Raw genomic sequence first — 19,035 nt, forward strand, 5'->3', positions numbered from 1 at the left:
CAGAAGCAGTGACCTGCTGGAGGACACGCATGTACTGGTCAGATACACCCGTGCTGTGGTGCTTTTAGAAGTGTGTGCAGATCTTGTCACACTTTATTTCCTGTTGCACCAAAGGAGTTTTTCCATATTTAAAGCCTGCTCTGCGTGTCTGTGGGGCTGGTTTAAACAGTCTGACGCGTCGGGGAAGAAATAAAAATCAGCTGTCACCCTCTAGAATCTGAAATGATATCATTTAGTCCCCATTGTGGAAGTCCGTGGTCTTACAGGATGGCAGCTCGGGTGGATTTATGTAACCGTGGGGCTTTACCAATCTGCTTACATTAATTATAAGGTTACAACATCCTCTCCTTTAATGGGACACGCTTTGTAATTTGATCTCCAAGTTGCGTTCAAGAGCAGAAAAAAGCACGGTTTGCAGCTGCTTTCAGCTGATTATCTGCGCTGCCTTCATCACCACCACCATCATCATCGGTGCGCTTTTTTGGCTGCAGATCTCGGTCAGATTTGTGTGTGTGTGTGCGTGTGTGTGTAGGGGTGGGTAGGAGGGGAGGGCTTATAATGCCACGTGAACAGGCGACAAAAACACAGCGAAAGGACGGATTTCATAACGTCCACGCGCATTCTGCCTGCACCTCTTGAAGGAAGCTGCAATATTGTGTTTACATGCATCATCATCATCATCAGCCGCCCTCGTGGTGAAGCAATCTCGCCCCTCGGGGTTTGTTACAACACGACAGTCCTCACGATACAGTTCATTATTATTATTGTTATGAAACACTTTCAAAATAAACAAAAGGAGAAACATGAAATGTTGTTTAGGGTAAGCGCGCCCACGACGCCAGGAGCGGAAGGGTAAGAAGAGGACAAGCTGTACTATTTAATATGAGACCTTTGTTAATGTTTGGTGCGATCATTCGTGGCGCCTTGTTCCAGATGTGATGTCCAGTGACAGGATGATGCAGCGCTGACACATAAACAGCGCAGCAGCAGCTGCAGGAGGAGGAGGAGGGTGAGGAGGAAGGCTGCTGTTTTTGTGCCTCTTATTCCATAAAAACATCTTCATCACGTGACAGAGCATTGAAGGGACCTGCTGCTCTTTGTCACAGATGTAGGCTTTGTTTGATCGCCTATGTTGTTGCCTCTTAGAAAAACGACCGTTAATTATTTCGTTATTACTCAGTTATGACGTTTCAGGATGATGTAAGTCTGACTGTTTAGTTGTAAAGAACATGAAAACAATCATTTTCTGAGTTCTATTTGGTTAACTCGCAGATTAATTATTATTGATCTTGAAATAATTAATCAACGGGGTGATTGGAGGGAACGCAAACGCATCATCTTCTTCATTTAACTCGAAGATCCGCAGGTGGGAAACCGAACTGCACACACGAGTGTGTCTGATTCTTATTTTGCTTTGTGTGTGAAGTAGAGGACAGAATCCAGATTCATATTCTCATCTTGTATTTATTTACACATCCGGGTGTCTGCGCGCTCCCACCTCCCCTTTGTGGTGCGTTCAAGCCGCATGGGAAATAATTTCGACAGTAAAAACAATAACATGTAGGGGGGGTTCTCCCTCCTTTGTGTGGTCTCCAAGCAGAAATATGCGATTGTCTTTTCTGGGAAATAAGTAGATGACAGTCTGTCACAGCAGAAACACAGACATCTAAAGAGTGATACAAGGAAACCGTGATAATGCCATTTATGACCAATTTAAAACTCACAAAGAGAAAAACTGTAGCTGAACATGTGGGAACATTTTGTTTTATAAAACCAAATTAAGCAGCATAAATCCATCCACAAAAACAATTTCTACTAATAATTTAAACAAAGATTTAACAATGTAACCCAAATAACAAGAAAAAAATTGAGGCACCAATTTTCATGGCTCTGCAGTTATCTCCACTGGCATGCAGCCTGCCTCCTTTACCTCTGACACAGTCCAGCAAAAACCTCTGACTGCCTCTGGCATGTTTGGAAGGGACCAAGTTTGTGCTTCTTTAGCTTGCTAGCTGTCATGTCTCATAGATGTTGTTGCACTTTGGCACATATTCCAGCTGAAGCCATATGCCAGGTGGCTTTCTGCTGGTATTTGAGCTAAAATAAGAAAGTGATTCTTTCCCTGTCCTAGCAAAAGTCAAATCTGATCCTTTCTGTGTGGAGTTTGCGTGTCCACTCCAGGCATTTTGGCTTCCTCCCACGGTCCAAAAGCATGTTAGGTTAATTGGTGATTGGAAATTGGTTGTAAACTGTCTGAAGGCAAGGATAAGCTCCACCTTCCACATGACTCTGAGGTGGATAAGCAGGATAAGAATAAAGCAAGGATAGATCGTTGACTAAAAATTCCAAGTATGGCTTTCCAAAAGGATCCAAAAGCATTTAAAGTTTCAAAAGAAATCTTGTAAATATGGATATAAATGCTAATTAGTGGAAATCACATTTTAAAAAATAGTCAAAAATACTTTGGTAATCTAAAGTAAATGAAGTACAAATGTACCAGTAAACAGAGACAAATATTTACAAGATTAATGTTTATAAATAAACTTTAACACAGTTGTGCTTTTTATAAAATAAAAGTTCTCAAAAGGTGGATTTAAAGAGAATGGCAGGCATTAAAATCACACAAACACACATTTTACCTTGAATCGCGCTCTTATTCAGTGATCCATCTTTCCCAAGGGAGCCTGAAGGCAGCGCAGGCATCTATTGGTCAGCTGGGCTGTTAATCAAAGCTCGCTCTCCCTCCCACGTGGTGACGTCCTCGTAAAGTAACCAGGCCAGTCCATTGCGCACACAAAAGGCACAACAAAAGCCCGTGTGGGGAAAAATGAGAACCGTCATCACCCAAAGGAGGCAACAATAAGTTCCCATCTGGCAGCATCACCCATGGACCAGAGCCTGGGACGCCGACAATCATTTCTTTAAGTCCAAAAAGCAACAAGAAGTGCAAAAAAAACCCCAACAACAACACCTCTCTGTCTCTTCCTCCAGCAAGCAGTTTTCCACCGAGCTGCGCTCTGCTCAGATCTGATCCAGGTGGTGAGTACAGCAGCAGCTGAAGCGCCGTTTGCCTAAAAACTGAAAGAAAGCAGCAGCCGAGGTTCTGTGTGCGCTGGATTCAGAGACAGCGCCAGGCTCAGAAAAACAAACAATGAAAGCAGGCAGCAACACTGTTGCGCCTGAGCTGGCGTCGTGCTCTTTGTTGGGCATAAACAAATTTAGAAGAGGAGCAGGAGGAATCGGGAGGGCTGCAAACGCGTCTAACGGCCAGATTAACTGCTTTGGGTCGTAAGACTTTCAGCGAAAACGCATGTTATCGGCTTGTTTTGGTTAGACTCAGTGATGAAGGGAGCGAGTCTTTTGTCTGGACACTCTTCCTGTTAGTGGTTACCAGAGACGCACACTGTGCTGCCTCTTTGTTTTCACTTTGCTCAGCTGTTACCTGTCCTCTCCGCGCACATTGCCACCCTTTAAAAATATCTTTCTGCTTTTAATTTTTTAAAAGCCAAATATATTTCTGTTTAATTAAAAAACAGAAGCAGAAGGTGAGATGGCAGGCGATGGAGTGCATGGACACAATAGGAGGAGGAGACAATGTTGCAGCGTCGTGTTTAAAGTGTTTTATCAGCACTTTTATCTGCAAAAGTCCAGAAATGTTAAAGTTTCATCAAAGAAACAGAACATGTGGTTTTAAATGGCCTGAAGTCAGCAACTTGGCTTATAAAGTGTGTGCGCGTGCGTTTGTGTGTGTGTGTTTACCTTCATTGTGTACGTGCCACTGGGGTTAAACTGAGCTAGTTCAGAGGGGATTTTGTCCTTTTCATGCAGGGATTAGGCCTCGGCACCTGTGCAGATTATACTGTATGTATGTAAACGTGGCTCTCTGCGTGGGGCCTCTGTGGGCCAGAGTGTGTCTGCATGTCAGGTTTTTACCTGGCTGATTGTGTGTGTGTTTTTGTGTATGCATACGTATATATTGGTGTGTTTGTGTTTGCAGAGCAGCCATGCTTCATGCTGCTTCCTGTTGAGTTGCGGAAGTTCCTTTGTTTTCTGTCTGGCTGCTGGCTTCTGTCTCGGTGCTGCTCTTCCTGTTGCGGCACATTGAGCTCAATTGGAAACTTCTCGAGCCTTTTTAATTGTTTTCCCTCGCAGAGCCGCAGGGTTATTGTTTTAAGGGGATTTCTGCGTAATGGGGCAACCTTTGCTATGCAGAGATTATATTAAGAGAGGCGTGTGGTGGATTTTTCCTTCACTTTGCAACTCTTGAGAGATAAAAGTGAAAGTCTGAGAGTTTGGGTGTACAGTGTGCTGGTTGGTGTTTGAATGGGGAAATATGATCCACAGAGTCGGATTCGTCGTATATTTCAGTCAACATGGGAAATGTGAGCCAGAGAATTTGCAAACTTCAGGAATCCTCACGCTCTGGTTTCATAGGGGGCGCTGATGAGCCCGAAAATAGAAACATTTCATATTCTTCATCCAGTTTTCAACATGATTTTAATAGCCCAGGGTGAGAGAGGGAAAACACTTTTCTGTGTGTATCAGGAACCTCACAGCACCATGGGCCCCTTTACATCCTCGGCCATTTTTATTTGGGAGAATTTTGGCTTCCCTGCAAGAAAAACAGAAGTGTGTGAATGTCATTTCATACCCGTTTGGAGGTGTTGTTGATATGCATTTGTCTCAGTCATTTAGCACAACTTACCACCATTTATGGAGGATGAGCTCACGATGCACCCCCTACTGCACCCCAATCTGAACTGCAATCACATTGTAATGGGACAAACAGGAAGGGGAATGCATGTCCTGGATCTATAAAGGCACTGTTTCTAACATCTATGTAGCCATTAACTGTGTTTATCCATCCAATTATGGTAACCATGCCAACCCAACTGACATTCACAGTCTAGTCAGATGACGTTAAAGCTGTGTAGTTTTGGGAAATCTAATCTAAAGTCCTCAAGATTTATCAAGATCCAGCCGGGTGTGTTTACCACGGTTAATTTTATCTCCCTTAACCTAGTAACCTTAGTTAACCCGATTAGCATTCTGTTAGCCCTGTATGTTTAGGGGCTGAGGACTTTGACTCTCTGGTAAAGTCACTGCGTGTTGCTCATTTCCTGAAAGTCAGCAGTTCAGCAGAAAAAGGATTTAAAAAAAAATCCATATGAGGAAAGATAACTTTGTAAATCAGTAACAAAGTTAAACACAAGCAGGCAAAGATGACTTCTCTCAGCTGTCAGTGGAAACTTAATCAGCGCTAAAAGCACAGCAAATAACAGGCGTGCATTCAACAGGTGTCTGGAAACTCGACACCAGTGTTCAGGTGCTCTGCGCCTCCTGGCTGCTGATACACTGCTGCAAATCAATACATGTACCTTCATCGGTCAATCAGCCAATCAATCAACCTTTAGCACCTTCAATCAGCGTGTGCTCTTCAGATGCAGCAAGCAGTAAAATAGAAAATGACACAAAATATGATTTTTAAAAATGAATACAATGATATTTTTAGCACCGTGCACAGCAGTGAATGTTTGTCTGCAGAGCTGAACAGTGAGCGGGTCTGCACCTTTAAAAGTTACAGCAGTGATTCATTTATTTTGTGTAAATGTGGAGAAACGCCTCAGTAAATATAAATGTGTTTTCTGGCCTAACGATTAATAATGATTATTCTGAGAAGTTTAAAGGTCAGGACACCGAGTGGGGCTTTGCATTAGCTTTTTGTGGGTTTACTCGTTGCAGTTTAGTTTGCAATGTTTAGCTTCAGGTTAGTTTTATTTTCTGAATTTTATAAAAGTGCGGGTTTTATTAAGGGCCAAGATACGATGCTCACAATAGCAAAACACAACAGTTTGTGAAGGAAGTTGAGTCACAGTCCGGTGGACATCCCAGTAATCACACACTCCAAAGCCTCGTGAGGCTGGTTGTGTCACAAAGCTGACCACACTGGAGAAAACTAAAACTAAGAACACTTCCTCAGTTTTTCTATTTGCTTTTAGTTTGGCGAGCACAAAATATCCTCTCATTTTATTCTTTCATCCAAGTCTGTTTGTGGGATGTTTTTAACACCTACTTTTAGTCTTTTCTTGATTTAGGATCACAGCCTTGGGTGGGGTGTCTGGGATCGGGCTTGTCCAGGCATGTCCGTGGAAGTTTGAAATCTGGGGAAAGTCTGCATGCTGTTTGGATCTGGTTTAATAATTAAATGCATTTTTAAAACATTCTTGCAAAGACCTTTGCAAACTTTTGTGATCCTATTTATTCATTTTAACAAATTTGGGGACACAGTTTGCTGTGGGAGACTCCTGCCAACATGGACTTCTGATTGTGTATGGAGAAGCGATATGTGTGGTAGTGCTGTTAGCAGAAAGCAAAAGATGGAGCAAACCAAATCAAAGGAGGCAGAGGGGGAGAGATCGATTACACTGAGCTTATTTAGGCTGTTTCTAGCCTGCACAGGTGCGCCCACATTAATCTAACAACTCCCCCCTACCTGCACAGTCCCACAGGGAGAGCAGAGAAACCGTAGCAGTGTGAAAGTAACATCTGCATGTCAGTGCAGTTCCAGGAGCCGACGAGTCCCCGCAGGACATTACATCCTAACGAGATCATCAATGTCACTCACTTCACCTGCAAGTGGTTTTAATGTTGTGGCAGGTTTGTCACTCCGGGCTCTTTTTTTCTGTTTGAGGTTAAAAAAAATTCCACATATGCATTTTTATGTGAGCTTTAATCTCTTATTGGTCAGCTGGGAGTCGCATGCTTGCAAACAGCTGCACAGTAGGAGGAGGAGACGGAAGACTCCACGTGGGTGGATGTTTAGCATCTGTGTAGACCTGCAGACGTGTTGTTCGTGAACCCCTTTCAAAGCTCGCACCTATTATCAGGCTTCTGTTTCGTTGTCTCAGCAGCTGTGCTGGTGTGCAGCTTTTACTGCGGCGCTGCAGGCGCCTGCTTTCACTTTCACCTCTGAAACCTTTGCAGACAGTCACGCCTCTTTCTTCTTTAAACGCCACGTTCCAAGATAAGGCCAAGAGATGTGACTAATGGTATCCTTTGACATGAATCAACTTTCTGGGATTTTATATAAACAAACGTTTCATCAGTCAGCCAAGTTCATTCCAGACTGAAGAAATCACTCGGCTGAGTGATGCAACACGTCTCCCACTGAAAACGCAGCCTGGATCGTTCGGCATGCATTAAGATACTTTGACGTCAAGCGTCCAACAAAAATGATTATGAGCCATTTGTTCGTGTAAATTAATGACATGAGGGGAAAACTTATTGAGCTACTTGAAAAATTGACATCTGAGCAGCATTTCCTTAAGTTTCTACAGGCGCAAGAGTTGGTGCTGAGTTTTAGATTCGAAATCCTGTAGATTTGTGTCCTTTGAAGGATTTTTGTTTCTCCTGAGAAATTCCTCTGACTTATCTCCAAGCTGCTGATCTCTTCTCGCATCTTTCAGTCTAAAGAGACAAAATGAAGACAGGCTGGTTTTAGAAAATAGTTTGAGAGCAGGTGAAACGTGTTCTGTGGCTTCTGACTTGTTGTCATATTGAGTTACATAACCACGCAGCCGTGTTGGTCGGGGACAACATGCGACTGTAATCACTTAATAGATGTTTCTAATCAAATGATTGCTGCAGTGAACGAGCTGTTTATATTGGAAATGCAATTAAGCTCACGAGCGCTATAAATAGGAAGTGCGGAACGTGCCGCTCACCACATCATCTCTTTCCTTTTCCCACTTATCCGCAGGTTTGATTTTCTCCCGTGGTGTCTGTGTGGAGCGTGCCACACACCCACTCCACAACAACGACGGCTTTTGCTTGCATCTTCCAGTGTTTCTTCTGTCAGCAAGTCCAGCAGAGCTGCAACTCTTCCAGTGCCAGCCCTGACACCAGCGAGGAGCCCTGCCCCACTGACATGGTGAAGATGACCAAGTCTAAGACCTTCCAGGCTTACCTGCCGTCCTGCCACCGCACCTACAGCTGCATCCACTGCCGAGCACATCTGGCCAACCACGACGAGCTCATCTCAAAGGTATGACGGCTCCACACTCGTCCCTGCCTTTCATATAAAGCCACCCTGCAGCACTTCACATGACTTCAGCTGCTCTGTTTTATTTATGGGGGAAGGAAAGCTCCAGGGTTTTGCACTTGTCTCACAAATCTCACAGCAGCTACCCTTGGTGCCATCCCGAAGGTCAACTAGAGAGAAATATTACATTAGTGTAGCGTGCTTAAAACACCCTGATCAGCAGCGAGTGTTGGCCCTCTGCTTAGAGCTATAAATAAAAGCTGCGAGTGTCGGCCCATTCTGTAAGCTATAAATAAGCGTGGATAACGTGATGTAGTCGAAGAAGCAAATGTAGGTTACTGTGGCACAGTAAACTGTTTTTAGCCATACTGTCTGTTTGAAGACACGTCATGACGTGAGAGCAGAACAGAGAATTAATCTGAGCGAGCGCCAGCAGGCACGCCGTGCTCGTGTTTGTTTGACTACTATGGTGACCAGCATGCCTCAGGAACTTCTCGTAATCTGCCGTGCTCGCCTGAGCAAAAATGCGAGTTTGGAAGAGTTACGAGACGGGAGCCTGTCGATAAATGGGTCTCTCGAATCCCATAAACTGGCCTCGCTTCCTGAGCTCGTAGCCTGAAGCCGGTGTGGAAGTGCATAAACCTGCAGTGTTCATGAAGGCCAGCAGGGGGCGAGACATTCAGTTGCAGGGTGAGTCCACCTTGTTATTGACAAACCGTTACTGTATGAGTGTGAGGTGTCCTTTAATTTATCACATCTGGTTTCAAAAAGCTACCATGGCGATGGCCGAAATGTGTGATGTCACTATCGCTATGTCCGTCTTTAATATACACTAGGGCTGCCACAAACGATGATTTTGATAGTCGACTAGTCACCGATTATTTTTGCAATTAGTCGACTAATCAGATCATCATCCATTGGACGTAAAACGTACAGCTTATTGCACCAGCAGCATCTGCTCTTATATAACTATCATTAGCTTACAGCTTTAAGTGTTTAAGGTATGTGCTAACTAAAAATAAAGACAAGATGATAGTTTATTAAATTTTAATGAAATTTGCAGATTGTCTCAGTGAAGTTTAATAAACTGCTTGCTATCTAAAATATAACAGGACACCGGAGTAAATTCTCAAGCATCTCACACTTCTGATAATCAGCTGTCTGCTTGATGTTTATTCAGCTGTGTAAAAACTATAACTTTAATCTCAGCCAAACCGATTCACTCAGGAACAAATAAAATGCTAAAAAAAGCCGAACAATAACATTTTTAAGTTATCTAAGTGAGTTATATAGGTTTAACCTGAGTAGCGAAAGACGGCGGTGGGTTTGAAAACGATTTGCCGGGAGTCCGGTGTTCTCACGGCTCTAGTGAGCCTAGCCCCCGGCTAGCTATCGAGCTAGTGGGTAACAGACGTCTCCGAAAACGTCGGAGCGCTTTTGAAAATATGTGGTGTCTTGATAAACTGAGCAGATATTTGAGGTTTACACAGCTACATTCTCACCTGAAAATATGTTAAAAGTTTATTTTGTGACCCAGAAAGATCAATAAGAGTAATATTAAAACGAACTAGCTGCCGCCATTGCTGGAAACTGAGCTGGGCTGCGCTATGAATTCTGGGACACAGCTTCTTCTTCTTCTTCAGGGTTTAACGGCAGCTGGCATCCTTGTACATGCAGTGCTGCCATCTTCTGTTTCAGTCCGTTATTACACTCTTAAATCCTACTACTTATTCCTGCGTCTTTTGTGATCTTACAAAGCTTCAAACGACGCGTCGACTATTAAATCAGTCGTCGACGATTTTGATAGTCGACGTAATCGTGACTAGTCGACTAATCGTGGCAGCCCTAATATACAGTCTATGGTTGAGCGTTCTTTAGCATAGTGACTAGTGTAGTTCACTCTGTTATAACCTAATGTTGTGGTATTAAATGTATGTTTTACAACCAAATATTTACTTTCAGCCAGCTCAGCGAGCAGGCGTGCTCACGGGAATTTTGGGAGCTTTTGTTTTTTTTCTATCGTTCCTTCAAAATAAGAGCTCAGCTGCCTCGTGTTAGGAATAAGGTGGATCGTGTGCTTTAAAGCCTTAACAATGTGCTATAAGAGATTCACTGTGCAGTATTTTATAGACTGTATATCAAACATGGTGTCACCTGCTGGTGAAGGCTCAAGCTTAGCATTGTTGATGCCGCCATGTTTATTTTTCCTTCTTTGGAGCTGCCGATGAAACCACCTTTAACCAAAACGTGGTTATCCATAACATGTGTCACATAACTTCATTATAAATACTTCTGAAGGCACAAACAGCACAAACATGCTGAGGAGCTTCAGTGACTCAGTCAGATTACCTAAAGGCTCACAGGCTGCGAGTGGCTTTACCTGTCTGTGTCACAATCCACCTGTTACTCAAAGTGGGTCACCTCCTAGCATTGCATAACTTTTAAACAGCTGACATGTGTAAATAAAAACCTTACCGGTGTCATTGAGGGGAAACTGAAACTGCTGTGTGTTTGTTTAATATCAGCTGTGCTTTTAGGCTGTTAATCCTGGCAGTCTTTTTGAGTTTTTGACACTTCATTTCTAACCCTGACTCTTGAACCCTAATCAGTGGAGATTTTAAACATGTGATCCTCACTAGATGGAACTGAATTAGAAGCACAAGCAACACGCATGTGAATTTGTAACGTTAGAGCTCTGGAAGTGTGTTTATAGGAAAATAAATGTAGTTTTGTGCTGATTTATGCAGCTCACAGTTAAAATCGAGCTCTGATAATTATGCAGACTTATCTGCAGATCAAAATGAATGGCATGTTTTGCTTAGTAACCATGGGGATGACTTTCTCAGGCAGTCATATTTGACAGCACGCTCGTTATATTTTGTGGTGAATAAATATGTCTAAACTGTGAAATCCCACTCAGCAATATCTGATATCAGTTCTGGCAAATGACACAGATGAAATTTTATGCGATGCTCAACTTCCTTATTGCGTCTCCACAGCTCGCGTACCTGTCCGCTCGGGCGTCTGGGTCTCGTTACTGCCCATAAATTCTCCGAGGCTGGGCTGCCGGGCGGGGCTGCTATTATCACCGACGCTGCCCGAGCATGAAAGAGCTGGTCGCTCTATTAAAGTGTTACTGCTGTGGCTATTTTTGCTTCTGTGGCTGTTTTTGAGTTAAAAATGTCGAAGCTGAAAGCGCCGCTTTGGTTCGCTGAGCATCTTTGGGAACCTCGTACGTGCTTTGAAAATCTGAGATGGAAAAATCAAGACAGTCGAGCTTCGTATCTGCGCCGCTGGCCTGGGGACGTGTTTTTGTTTGTGTTAGCTCATATCGTATATTGTCACGATGTAGATAAGTGTGGCTTTAAAGAGCTGCCTTTTGCAAAATGTCAGAGATAATGTCGTCAGATTCCATAATCTCCATGAACAAAAGTTTTAAATAAGTCGATAATAATAATAATAATAATAATAATACATTTTATTTAAAAATAGCGCCTTTCAAAGCACCCAAGGACACTGTACAACAGATAAAAACACAAAAACTGAAAATATACACAATAATAGTAAAAATAACAGATAAAAGTTAAGAACATACAGTGGTTTAAACATAAGCAATTTTAAACAGATGAGGGAATGAAGTAATGTTTCTGAGGTCAGGGGGTAAGGAATTCCAAAGTCGAGGGGCGATGCATGGATGGAGGGATGGCAACACTTTAGAAAGCCACAAAAATCATTAAATCTCAGAAAGTTTGAGGCTTGATGAGCATGAAAACCTTACCTGTCATCGCTGGGCTGGTGGGACTAATATTCCTGTGACTGTGCTTTTCATTCTGACTTTACCCTTTTTTTTTTTTAAGGTAAATTACCTTCATCATCACAGCGTAAAGGTGCTGGTAGAAATGATGTGTCACTCGTTGAATCCAGTGTTCCCGTCAGAGAGAAATTCATCTCCGCGAGTCTGTGACCTGAAGCGATTCTAGACGACACGTTATTATAAGCGTCATAAAGTGTCCGACGGTGCCAGTCTGGATTTAAAGTCAGGAAAACGCGAATATTAGGATCACTAAGTTCAGCACAGTTTTCACAGTATCTGGTGGTGGGACTGGTTTTCAACTGGTCGCTGGTATCAACTCGTGACCCCTCCTCTGTGATGTGTCTGTGGAGTCAAATGTCTGCGTAGTCCTGTGGAATAAAGCCTCATTATTAACTCATCATAAATGACTGCTGATCGTTTTGTTGCTGCCTGCACATAAATCCCGTCTTCACTAATGATCAGTTCTAGCAGAGACCAAAACAAACAAAAAACCTCATTTTACAGTCAGAGCGCACAGCAGGACGCTGAAGATTCAGCCAATTTCCCAAAATGAAATTGTCCTGCCAGGGCCGGTCATTCATCAGCCCACAGAGTGACAAATGTGAACCTGAGTCAAATACAAAGAGCTCTGTGGCCCCTTGAAGTCTGTTTATTGCACGATTTCTGTATCGAAGTCCACGCTGGCATTTGGGGGCACAAACGCGCAAAGGTGTGAAAGCGTCGCTTTAATGTCGGTCGTAAATCGGCAGCTGGAGGGGAAAGTTTCGGAACTGTGAGATGAAGCAGAGCAGAAGTGGTGACCTTTACGTGTTACGACGGCGTGCTCCTCTGCGTTAAGGCCTTACCGAGCGCCAAGCTGATTATTTAAATGGAAAAGTTGATCAATCTGAGCTTGGATCGACTGTGTGGAGGCTGCGCTACTGTAATGACCTCACGTACGTCATGTGGTACTCACTTGGAAAAAACTGAAACCAAGAACAGTCGAGTAGGTACTACTGGAACAGCTATAATATTACCACTAGGGCTGCCAAGATTAGTCGACTAGTCACGATTACGTCGACTATCAAAATCGTCGACGACTGATTTAATAGTCGACGCGTCGTTTGAAGCTTTGTAAGATCAATAAAAGACGCAGGAATAAGTAGTAGGATTTAAGAGTGTAATAACGGACTGAAACAGAAGATGGCAGCACTGCATGTACAAGGATGCCAGCTGCCGTTAAACCCCGAAGAAGAAGAAGCTGTGTCCCAGAATTCATAGCGCAGCCCAGCTCAGTTTCCAACAATGGCGGCAGCTAGTTAGTGTTAATATTACTCTTATTATTCTTTCTGGGTCACAAAATAAACTTTTAACATATTTTCAGGCGAGAATGTAGCTGTGTAAACCTCAAATAGCTGCTCAGTTTATCAAGACACCACATATTTTCAAAAGCGCTCCAACGTTTTCGGAGACGTCTGTTAGCCACTAGCTCGATAGCTAGCCGGGGGCTAGGCTAACTAGAGCCGTGAGAACACCGGACTCCCGGCAAATGTTTTCAAACCCACCGCTGTCTTTCGCTACTCAGGTTAAACATGATATATAAGTCACTTAGATAGCTTAAAGATGTTATTGTTTGGCTTTTTTTAGTATTTTATTTGTTCCTGAGTAAATCGGTTTGGCTGAGATTAAAGTTATAGTTTTTGCACAGCTGAATAAACGTCAAGCAGACAGCTGATTATCAGAAGTGTGAGATGCTCCAGAATTTACTCCGGTGTCCTGTTATATTTTAGATAGCAAGGAGTTTATTAAACTTCACCGAAACAATCTGCAAATTTCATTAAAATTAATAAACTATCATCTTGTCTTTATTTTTAGTTAGCACATACCTTAAACATTTAAAGCTGTAAGCTAATGATAGTTATATAAGAGCAGATCCTGCTGGTGCAATAAGCTGTACGTTTTACGTCCAATGGATGATGATCTGATTAGTCGACTAATCGCAAAAATAATTGGTGACTAGTCGACTATCAAAATGATCGTTTGTGGCAGCCCTAATTACTACTGGCCCCTATGTCAAAAATCCAGTGTTTAAAAATTCTACATATATGTGCTAATTCTCTCCTGAAGCAAATGCTGATAACTCGGTTTGTTGGTGCAAGCACAACAGCACGCTCAGTAAAAAGCTTTACCACCAGCCTCTCAGAAGGTTCGGAGGCCTCAAGGTGGTAAGTTTGGAGTTGCGAAGTCTGCACAACAACAATTTCACTGGGGTTTAATTTTTAACGAGTATCATAAATCATGAATGCGATGTGCCTTTGGCCTGAGAGAGAGGGGGGGTGTCCTCATTTATCCGCGCCTCACTTAACCTGTCGTGAACCATGTCAGATATGTGGATTTATCGCCACGCGCAGCAAAGACTGTGACAGGGGAGAAAGGAGGTTTTATGCAGTGAAGGTTTATTGGATCCTGCGCGGGGAAATTAAATTGTTGCTCCAGCAAAGTTGAACTGAAACCGGGTGGCTGTGGGTGGTGGTGGGGTGGGGGGGGGGATAAAGCAATAAATGAAGAGAAGTTTAGCCGATGTGGCTCATGCAAATAACCTTCAGTTCATCAGCAGAAGAAAAATGTAGGGAAACATGATTCATTCATGGGATGTTATTTAAATCGAGGCACCATTGCTTGCTCTTGTAATTAATACATTTCTTTCGCGTTTTTGCAAATAGGAAGTCGATCGTGGAAGAAAAAGCTATTAAACGTAACTTTTATGACACGGCTCATCCTCAATGGTCAAAGCTGGATTTAAAAAAACGTTTAGTTTTCATTATAATGGAAGAAAGTGAAGCTGAAGGAATAATAACTGCCCTGTTACTCAGTCGTTCTCTTATCAGCGGCTCCTTGTTTACCATCAAGTAGCAGCTTGTTGTAATCTCCTCCATAACCTCTCGCTCAGTCGAGACAGCGGCTGATGACGGCCGATCGGTGACTTACTGGATATTTTTCCCTTCAGGGACCAGAGCTCCGTCAGGGCCGCATGCTTTGAAGGTCAGTTTGACTTGGACAGAGAAGACGAGCATGTAGCAGGGAATAGAACAAATGCTTTTACACACTCTTGGCTGCGACGGGCCGTCTACGATTCAAACGGTGCCAAAACTAGAGGTCAGCTGCTGTTTTTCAGAGCAAAGTTCCCAGAGAGCTCTTTTTAAGGAAAATATGCAACACTGTGTTTTACTGAGTACAGGCCTGTGTGGTTAAGGTGCTGCTGAATCTGATCAGGCGTAATTTTGCATTGAAATGTCAGCCAAAAGAAGCCGCCTGTTTGCCTTTTGAAATATTTAATCTGCACCAGCACTGCACGGCTCGAATGCCTGGTGTGGCAAATGTCTCACCGCGGTCATGTTTTCTTATGAGCATCAAACCCACGTTTCCTGTGCTGCAGTCATTCTTCTTGATGTTGCCTCCCGTGTGACAAACGATTAGATGGAAGCAACACAATAATGACGTCAGGCGTCGGCGCTCCGCGGGTCAGAGCGGGAGGAGCTGAAGGTGTTGAAGGTTGTTGAGCCTGTCTGCTGGCTTTATTAAAGTCGCGCCACATTGTTTCTCAGTGTTCCTCAGAGATGACACTGGAGCAGGAATGCTGGAAAACCAGTAGCACCAGAGCGCTTCTGTCTGGGAGCTGATTTATGACTTCACTTTAGCCACGTCCGTGCTGGCCTTTGTTTGGTTTGTGGGCTTTATTTCCATGGGAATAAATGAAACCGGTCTTGTTTTCTCATGAATTATTGAGGAATCAAACCACAGACATCCCGCTGCTGTGTTTACTAACATATAACCAGAGATGGTGTTGCTGTGGTCAAAGCTGAGAGGCGATGTTTGCGTCAGACTGCAGTCAGAAACGCCAACGCGCTGTTGTGACAAGTGCAAACGATTCAAGTAACAATTAGCCGACCAGCAAACTGGTGAATAATTACATTTATTTAACTGGTCAAGAACACCAAGGCAACTTTCACGAAACTCCCCGAACAATAATCGAGCTGGTTGGTGTTTTATGTTAAATAGTTATACGGCCATTAAAATCTCTATTCTCCGTCTGTTTCTTAAGAACACGATTAGTTGGTGGTGCTAAACAGTTCCCAGTACACCACTGGAGTAAAGAGTGAAGTCACTGGGTTGTGTTGCTGTGCTTACTGGACTAATGCGACTGATGACGGACGACCTCTTTAAGCCAAACAATCCACGTCTATAATAATTGGATTTCATTAAGAGCGCTTCCTCGGACCGTCTGTTCTTCTCCGGCAGGTTTCAAATGCTTAAAATGAGGCTCTTTGCTCCTATTCTGCCTTCATAACACTAATATCTATGTAGCATGTTTTCTGTAAGTCCTGACCTGAAGTGCACGTAATATTTTTATTTTTCCCCAACTCACTTCATTGTTAGTTTTAATTAAAAAAGGTAAAAGGCGTCCAGAGAGATCAGATGCTACAAAAGGCTGCGTGCACTTCATTTGGATGCAGATATTTCAGCTGAAGTTCAATTAGCAGGCTTTCATCGGGGTACGTGTCAAAAGGGTTTCTCAAGGCCGCCGTGCATGTGCTTCCTCCTGCAGCCTCGCAGGAGATAATTTCACAATCGTAGCTCCTGCAGTTCAAGCGCCGCATAATTAATACAGAGAGCAATCAGAACACGGGCAGAAAAACTGCAAATGTCAGGAAAACCTGCGACGCAGCACAGCAGTAAATGTATTTTGTTGCATAATGCTGCCACGTGGACTCACAGCCACAGTAAAGTTACAGAAGCTTTACCTCCTTCATACAAGTGCAGGAATGCATTTTCAGTCTTTTTCTATTGTTTGAGAAATTGCAATTGAAGGATTTTATTGTCTCTCAAAATAGAACAACATACGATTATTTCTTTGACCACCAGTATGCGACCTAAAGTATAATCCATGTAACTGTAGAGAGGCTAATTTTGAGGATAATTATCAATAACATGAGTGCTGATTTAAATTTCCTAGCAATCATTTCAAAATAAAATAACCATCGTAGTTACAAAATAAAAGTTCTGCCCATGCTCAACATCACCTGAACCTTTTGAGTTAAAGAAAGTTTATATTCAGCAGTTTTTTAAATATTGTCATGTGATTAAAAATAATGAAAAAGCTTTGAAACCTGCGAGTGACTCGACCCGCAGGCCTCCCGTTCTCAGGTCCAGGTTACCACGGTGACGTCAGGGAGCAGAGCGCTGATATGTTTCCAAAATTTCATTTCGAATGTCGTTAGATCACATCAGGACCCCTCCGAATGTTCTCATTGCAGCACTCTGATTGGTGTTTCTCGCTCCGCTTTATGTGGAAGCGTCGTTGTTTACGGTTTAGTCTTTGACCCGGTTGTATTCGTTGTTGATGGATAAAAAACACAAACGTGCATTTTAATGTCTGATTTCACACAAATGCATCGTACCGTGAAAACATCCATCTGGAAATCGTTCTTAATACCTTGATATTGATTGTTGACCGTAGCTCACACTGATCTATTAATAAACTCCTCATTCTGCGCCACACCTCGCTGCCATGTGTGTGTTCAGTCCAAGGCGGCATCGCTGGACCTCAGCATCAAGCCTTCTAAGCCGATTATGTTACTCAGGAGAAGATGACACCGTAGTCTGGTGTTTTCCACTGCATGGTGCCAAGGACCGCTCGCCTTGTCCATGTTTGATTTTCATCTCATGTGAAAGTATCTCGCACTGGTAGTGCGTTATGGGTTTTCTTTTTCATTGTACGTGGTCTAAGCAGAGGAGAAAGTAGTTCCTAAGCCCTGTTTAAAAACAAAAACACAAAGGGAAGTGTTGGAGGAGATCTGCAGGTTCTGACAGATTTCTCTCCATCGCTGCAGCCTGAGTGCTGGAAATCCCCTGAGTCAGGTATAAAAAAGAAGAGTGGGGGGGAAATGTTTAGTTACCCGAGCTTGTGCACAGTCTTCGAGGCATGCCAGGCAGCGAGGGAAGATGCAGATGGAGCAGCCTGAAAGAGAGGATTAACCTGAGCACATGGACCAGAAGGAAGTATGGCAGGCACAGTGGCCTCCCTCCTCCCGCTTCAGCCACTAAACTAAATATGTTTATTACCCCAGCTCTGAGTGGAGATGGTGATTTATGTTTTTATGGTGGAAACCTGATGAAGATGTTTGAGGTTATGCAGTCTTGGGATTGATGTGCATCAGTTAATGTGCAGATTGTGTGTTTCATAGAACACTGATGATGCATTTAAATCACTTGTACGGCTGTTTATCAATTAAAAGAGGAATTAATCAAACAAATGCAATATTTCTATTGTTTATAATATTTTATGTCTGTTTATTTCCTGGGCTGATTCCTGCAAACTGCTGCTGGAAAGCATGCAAAGTAAATAAACATATTTAAGTTTGCCAGCAAACATGTTCCTTGGGCTTGGAAATGATGCTAGATTGTTGCTGTAGGATATATATCTATTTTATATTTATATTACAGCAGACAACTTTTTAAATATATTTCTCACTGTTCTGATTTAGTTGAGGCTAAAAGTGCCGATATCCAGGCCTGACTTGTTCCTAAGCTCTGATTCTATGCTCTGTTTTTGTCACTGATTTGTTAACATGAAGGGCAGCTAGACAATCAATGACGTGGTTTAATTTCAGTCAACACCTTCAACCCAAACATGCTGAACACAAGACGCGCAGGCACAAAATCTGATCGGACACGTGTTGTTGTTGTTGTCATCCTGAGCACGCAGCTTCTTTTCAGCATCGCTGTCGCTTCACGTTTTTATCAGATGCGGGTTACAGATAGCGATACGGCATCCTGAAATCAGAGCAGCGGTTAAGAGCAGAGCGTGAAGGCCTGCAGTGTGAACGTGGTCCTGGAGCGGGAGGATGCCGCCCGAATACTGACGAGGAGGCTGAGTGTCTCATTCAGCACCTCGGCCTCGCCCCACCCATCGGGCTGATGGAAGTCCCTCTAATGGATTGATCACACGTTTCATTTATCGCCATTAACAAGACGCAGCTCCTTTTTTCGTCTTTCTTTTTTAAACCATGTTTAACTGGAAGTTTGTCTGTGACAGAGAAGTCAGTTTAATATTGCTCTTCTTTCTCTCTTCTTTAAAAAAAACTCCTGGTACCTGCTACGTCAAAGGTGAAACATTTCAGTAATCACTTGGTTTGACACC

General features: G+C 43.1%; 1 protein-coding gene across 1 annotated transcript in view; it reads left to right on the forward strand.

The window, feature by feature from the left end:
- The first annotated feature begins 2,604 nt into the window (after positions 1-2,604).
- The window catches only part of LOC146506163 (protein yippee-like 1), a 31,147-nt gene continuing 14,716 nt past the window's right edge, over positions 2,605-19,035 (forward strand). The window contains exons 1-2 of the mRNA XM_085180068.1: positions 2,605-3,039; positions 7,760-8,044. Of these exons, the coding sequence (XP_085036194.1) occupies positions 7,928-8,044 (117 nt within the window). The 5' untranslated portion in view covers positions 2,605-3,039; positions 7,760-7,927. The remainder of the gene's footprint in view (positions 3,040-7,759; positions 8,045-19,035) is intronic.

The sequence above is a fragment of the Neolamprologus multifasciatus genome, chromosome 12, assembly GCF_963576455.1.
Source record: "Neolamprologus multifasciatus chromosome 12, fNeoMul1.2, whole genome shotgun sequence".
NCBI lineage: Eukaryota > Metazoa > Chordata > Actinopteri > Cichliformes > Cichlidae > Neolamprologus > Neolamprologus multifasciatus.